Source organism: Chiloscyllium plagiosum, unplaced genomic scaffold (assembly GCF_004010195.1).
Source record: "Chiloscyllium plagiosum isolate BGI_BamShark_2017 unplaced genomic scaffold, ASM401019v2 scaf_11283, whole genome shotgun sequence".
Lineage (NCBI taxonomy): Eukaryota > Metazoa > Chordata > Chondrichthyes > Orectolobiformes > Hemiscylliidae > Chiloscyllium > Chiloscyllium plagiosum.
In genome coordinates this window covers 2122-8092 of record NW_025202964.1, presented here as the reverse complement: position 1 = coordinate 8092, position 5971 = coordinate 2122, and the positions used below count along the sequence as shown (strand labels likewise).

At 52.1% G+C, this 5971-nt stretch overlaps 2 protein-coding genes across 2 annotated transcripts in view; one reads left to right on the top strand and one right to left on the bottom strand.

The window, feature by feature from the left end:
* Nucleotides 1-207: 207 nt before the first annotated feature.
* On the top strand, nt 208-2013 carry LOC122546250 (dipeptidyl peptidase 3-like). The gene is made up of 2 exons (XM_043685035.1): nt 208-436; nt 1215-2013. Exons 1-2 carry the CDS (start codon nt 223-225, stop codon nt 1364-1366), a joined length of 366 nt encoding a protein of 121 aa, XP_043540970.1. The 5' UTR covers nt 208-222; the 3' UTR covers nt 1367-2013.
* A 624-nt stretch (nt 2014-2637) lies between these two features.
* The window catches only part of LOC122546251 (E3 ubiquitin-protein ligase pellino homolog 1-like), a gene marked incomplete at its 5' end in the record, with an annotated part of 5014 nt that continues 1680 nt past the window's right edge, over nt 2638-5971 (bottom strand). The window contains one exon of the mRNA XM_043685037.1: nt 2638-3946. Coding sequence (XP_043540972.1) covers nt 3368-3946 — 579 coding nt within the window. The remainder of the gene's footprint in view (nt 3947-5971) is intronic.

The window sequence follows — 5971 nt, the reverse complement described above, 5'->3', positions numbered from 1 at the left end:
ACAAATGGTACAATGCTGACCAAGATCCCCCACATACCCTGCACGATGGAGTTCGCTGTCTGTCACTGTCTCTCTCTGCCTCATGCTCTCCCCACTACCCCTGTCTGTCTTCCTGTGGTATCCCCTAACTCCTTCCAGCTGTCTTGCTGTGTGTAAGCTCTCCTCTCAGTCCAGTCTCCGAGTCTCGCTCACTCCCCAGCCCGTCTGTAACTGGTCTACTCGATGAAGATTTGCCTGTGCCCAGTGCTGACACTGTGCCCTGGGTATCCACAGGTATACAAAAGTACAGCAGACGTGGAGTCAGGCCGGGCTCTCTACTCTAGGTACTCGGAGGTCACTGATTCAGAGCCCGAGAGATTCCTCAGCCTTCGCGAGACAGTCCTGCTCAGGAAGGAAGCCAGGAAGATGTTTGTGCAAGCGAACACCAGGGTCAAAGGTATGTTTGGTCCTGTCAAATATCACACTATGGGCAGGCATCCTGCTGCCCCTGGGTGTGGAGAGAGAGCAGGAGCTCCTGTGTGTGTGTGTGTGTGTGTGTGTGTGTGTATCGAGATTGCTGGCCTCTGTGGTTGAGATCTCCAGTCAGTCGGCTGGGTACACTTCTCTGGATGTCCAGATTATTCACGGAAAGCAGTATTCCATCTGCCAACCATCTCTCCAGCCTTTGTTAGCAATCTAATCATCAGAATTAATGATCAATCCCTTTTTGAAAAGATACAATGCCCTCTCAGCATCAGGGACCTGGGTTCAATCCCACCCTCAGGCTACTGTCTGTGTGGGGTTTGCACGTCCCCCCCCCTCCCCTCCGTGTCTGTGTGGGTTTCCTCCGGGTGCTCCGGTTCCCTCCCACAGTCCAAAGGTGTGCAGGTTAGGGTGGGTTAGCCATGGGAAATTGTCCCCTAGTGCCCAGGGATGTGCAGGTTAGGGTGGATTGGCCGTGGGAAATTGTCCCATAGTGTCCAGGGATGTGCAGGTTAGGGTGGATTGGCTGTGGGAAAATTGTTCCCGTCACCCCCCCCACCCCCTGTCCTCCGTTGTGGGTGGGTGGGCTTGTGCCTTTAGCTGCCCGGAGCCGTGAGCTGGGGGAGTCTCTCCCTGATGTGGCTCGGTGTCCCACTGTGTCTGTGAAGCATCTTTCTGGAAGTGCCAGACAGATACTCGTGAGCACTGAGCCGGCCACTGCTTACAATCTCCTGTTTTCTCCCCCCACCCAGCTGACGGTGACGTTCAGTTCCTGAGCTACGATGGAACAGCGGCCGGCTTGATCCAATCCTTCGTTGAGCGATTCCCGGAGGACGACGAGGATCTGGAGTGGAATCTACAGGACCTCTGTCGGAGGGACCTGCCGTGCTGGAACCGCCTCTAACGCCCTCCACCCCCCACCTCGTTCTCCACCCTGGCCCAGTGTGTTGCCAATCGAGTTTTTTTTCCACTTGCTCCCCCCTTTTCTGTATCATCCCTTCTGAATTTCCTGCAAGCGCTGCTTTGGTGGACTTGGAATTCTGAGCGGGACAACTCAAGCCACTATCCCCACCCCACCCTGATTCGGAATGGCTGGATCCGTTCTCAGGTTAACGAATCCCACCCTGTGCCCCAGACCCTTCCTCCGACCCAGCTGCCCGGGTTACTCGGTCGCTTGACCGTCGCAGCGAGGGCGTTCTCAGAGTTTCGGAACGGAAACCTCGGGCAGGCGGTTTGCCCTAATTCCTGAGATCTGGGGAGGGTCTGCGTTTCCCAGGAAGCTCACTCCCAGTCCCAGCACGTAGCTGTTCCACACAGAGACCACCACCTGCCTCCTGTTCCTTTTTCCCCTCCTCTCCCCCCCCCCCCCCCCCAAAGGCGTCACTGACGGTCAAGATTCTCTGAGCTAATTAACGCCGGGAATTTATCACGTTGTGAAACAGCAAATGGGTGTCCGAATCATTCGTTGCTGCGGGAAACAGAGTGTGATCTCCTGGTTGGGATTGCGTTCCATTTCTGTCGCAAGAATTAAAAGAAAAAAAATCCTGTCCTTCCCAGAAGGTGTGTGGAGTGTTGTCTAGGAGGTTGGCACTGCTTTGGGATGTGGGAATCTCACCCTGGCATGGAGGAGCTTGGGCTAGGAGCCTGGTACAGTGACCCCTTTGTTCCCAACAAGACAGGACCTGACCCCATCCCACAGGCAGACTGCCCTGGCTGAATATTTTTTTTTAAAAACCGTTTTATCTCCTCTGTGGCCAGGGCAGGCAAGGCATTAATTTGATATTAACTCAACTTCACCAGCTGGGATTTAGAGTCACAGCCGTACAGCACAGAAAGAGACCATTTGGCCCAACTTGTCAGTGCTGACCAACTATCCTTGCCTAATCTAGTCCCACCTGCCAGCACTTGGCCCATGTCCCTCTAACCCCTTCCTTTTCCTATACCTATCCAGATGCCTCTTAAATGCTGTCATTGTACCAGCCTCCACCACTTCCTCTGGCAACTCATTCCATACACGTACCACCCTCTGTGAGAAACAGTTGCCCCTCAGGTCTCTTTTATATCTTTCCCCTCTCACCCTAAACCTATGCCCCTCTAGTTCTGGACTCCCTGACCCCAGGGAAGAGACCTTGTCTATTTACCCTATCTGTGCCCCACATGATTTTGTAAACCTCTATAAGGTCACCCCTCAGCCTCTGACACTCCAGGGAAAACAGCCCCAGCCTGTCCCTCTCACTCAAACCCTCCAGCATCCACATGTACCACCCCTTTTGCCTGAATGGTAGGGCAGCTATCCAATCAGTGTAGAGTCCACACAGATACTACCCACTTATCTGACTGACAGGCTAGCAGTGGTTCTGCCACCCAGACCCCCGTCTCACTCAGTGTGGGCAGGGGCAATGGTATGAGAGACATGGAGTATGGATATTTTCCAAATTGACCCATTCACCTCTTGAGCAGGTGGGACTTGAAACTGTGGCACCCAGGCCCAGAGAGGGGGACACTACCCCTGCACTGCGAGAACATCTCAGATTTGAGGACAAACGCACCAGCCTCGCTGTTGGGGAGGCACAGGGTCCCACGGGGATCCAAGTAAACACCAGCAGAGGGAACAAACCCAAACTGAATATCAATTACCTCAAAACACGGGGGGGGACAGGGGCACCTTCCACTTAATAAAAACACATCGAGCAGACTCCCTTCACGGTGGCAAATATTGTCAATGTATATTTTTATTCTTTTTACAAAAATGTCACTGTTTTTGCATAAATAGTGATTCGACCGAGAGAGAGAGAGACAGAGCAAGGGATGGGAGAGATGTGTGTGTGTGTTGGGGGAAGCAGTGAGGGGGAAGGGGTGGGTGGGTGTGAGGGGGAAGGGGTGGGTGGGTATGATGGGCCCCCCCTCAGTCCACTGGGCCTTGGTAGATGAGCTTGATGTAACCTTTCTCCCCGGTCAGCCAAGTGCCACAGAAGGGGCAGGCAGCGTGGAAGTCATGTGTGCCATGGGGCAGAGGGATGTGTGCCCAGTACTTGACAGTCTTGGCTGAGCAGACGTGGCCACAGGGACAGAAGGCGTGGCTGGGGGGTCCCACGTCCAGGTAAGAGGCTGCCTCACAGCCCATCCACAGGGGCACGTAGGGCCCCACCCTCCGGCACAGGGGGCACTCTCTCTCGCAGCCTGCTGTCGATCCCCCAGCCTCTGGGCGGCTGCCCCACCTGTGGTACCCATGCACATGGCCGCAGCTGAGGTAGACCCAGGGCTGCTGCTCCTCCACCACATGGCACTGCTCCAGGCTGGGAAATGCCAGCGTGTTGAAGCCCACCGGGCACTGTGGCCTTGCTGCGTTGATCTCCTGCCTCAGGACCTCCAGCTGCTTGAGGGTGGGTGCTTTGTCCAGGCCCTCTGGGGTGCGCCACAGCAGGGTAGCCCCACAGAGATCAATCAGAGAGCCGTCCTGTAACACATTAGACTCGTTCTCCACCTAAAACACCACAACAATTCGCCGTCAGTGCACAGCCCCGTCAAAGACTCCCAACACCAGGATAGAACATAGAAAAGTACAGAACAGATCCTTTGGCCCATGGTGTTGTGCTGAGGATTAATCCCAATGTAAAATAACTTAACCAACACATATCTATGTGCATGTCCAGCAGTCACTTAAATGTCCCTAATGACTCTGCTTCCACCACCACCACTGGCAACGCATTCTATGCATTCACAACTCTCTGGGTAAAGAACCTTTCTCTGACATCCCCTCTATACCTTTCTCCTAATATCTTAAAACTACAACCCCTCGTGCCAGTCAGTCCTGCCCTGGGGAAATGCCTCTGACTACTGACTCTATCCATGCCTCTCATTATCTTGTATACCTCGATCAGGTCACCTCTCTTCCTCCTTCTCTCCAGAGAGAAAAGTCCGAGCTTAGTCAACCTCTCTTCATAAGGCAAGTGCTCCAGTCCAGGCAGCATCCTGGTAAACCTTCTTTGCACCCTCTCCAAAGCCTCTGTATCTTTCCTATAGTAGAGCGACCAGAACTGGACACAATATTCCAAGTGTGGTCTCACCAAGGACTTGTAGAGCTGTAGTGAAACCTCACAGCTCTTAAACTCGATACCCCTGTTAATGAAGGCCAAAACACCTTCCAAAATGCATCACTTTACATTTATCCAGCTTGATCTCCATCTGCCATTTCTCAGCCTGTCTATGTCAGGCTGCAGCCTGCGATAGCTCTTGATACTATCAACGGCACCTCCAACCTTTGGTGTCATCTGCAAATTTACTAACCCACCCCACAACCTCCTTATCCAAGTCATTTATAAAAACTACAAAGAGCAGAGGCCCAAGAACAGAGGTCTGCGGGACCCCACTCAACGCTGACCTCCAGGCAGAATACTTTCCATGTACAACCACACTCTGCCTTCTGTCAGCCAACCAATTCTGAATCCAGATAGCCAAATCTCCCTGTATTCCATACTTCCTGACTTTATGAATGAGCCTACCATGGGGAACCTTATCAAATGCCTTGCTGAAGGCACATCCACTGCTCGACCGTTGTCGACCTGTCTTGTCACCTCAAAGAACTCAATAAGATTTGTGAGGCATAACCTGCCCCTCATAAAGCCATGCTGACTGCCTTTAATCACACTATGCTTTTCCAAATAGTCATAAATCCTAACCCTCAGAAGTCTTTCCAAAACCTTTGCTGACCACAGATGTAAGACTGACTGGTCTGTAATTGCCAGAGATTTCCCTATTACCCTTCTTGTAAAGAGGAACAACATTCGCCTCCTTCCAGTCCTCTGGTACGACTCCCATGGAGAATGAGGAAGCAAAGATCTTCGCCAGCAGCTTAGCAATCTCCTTCCTCACTTCCTGGAGCAGTCTCGGATAAATCTGGTCTGGCCCTGGGGACTTACCAATCTTAACGTTTGCCAAGATTTCCAGCACATCAACTTCTTCAATCTTGATCAGGTCAGGCCTGTATCCCAGCTCATCAAAGTTCTCATTCACAACAAGCTCCCTTTCCTTAGTGAAAACTGAGGCAAAAAACTCATTTGGGGCTTCCCCTATCTGCTCAGACTCCACGCACAAGTTCCCTACACTATCCCTGATCAGCCCTATTTGATCATTCTCTTATTCCTCACGTATGAATAAAATGCCTTTAGATTCTCCCTAATCCTTCTTGCCAAGCCTTTTTCATGCCCCCTCCGGGCTCTCCTCGGTTTATTTCTGAGCTCCTTTCTAGCAAGCCTGTAATCCTGTAAAGCTAGATCTATGCTTCCTCCACCCCCACGTAAACTGCCTTCTTCCTTTTGACGAGAAGCTCTTCTGTTCTCGTAATCAAGGTTCCTTAATCTTACCCCTTCTTACCTGTCTCAGAGGAACAATTTCATGCATCATTCGCAACAATGGCTCCTTAAACAGTCTCCACATGTCTGCTGTGCCCTTTCTGTGGAACAATTGCTCCCAGTCCGTACTTCCCAACTCCTGTCTGATAGTGCCATAA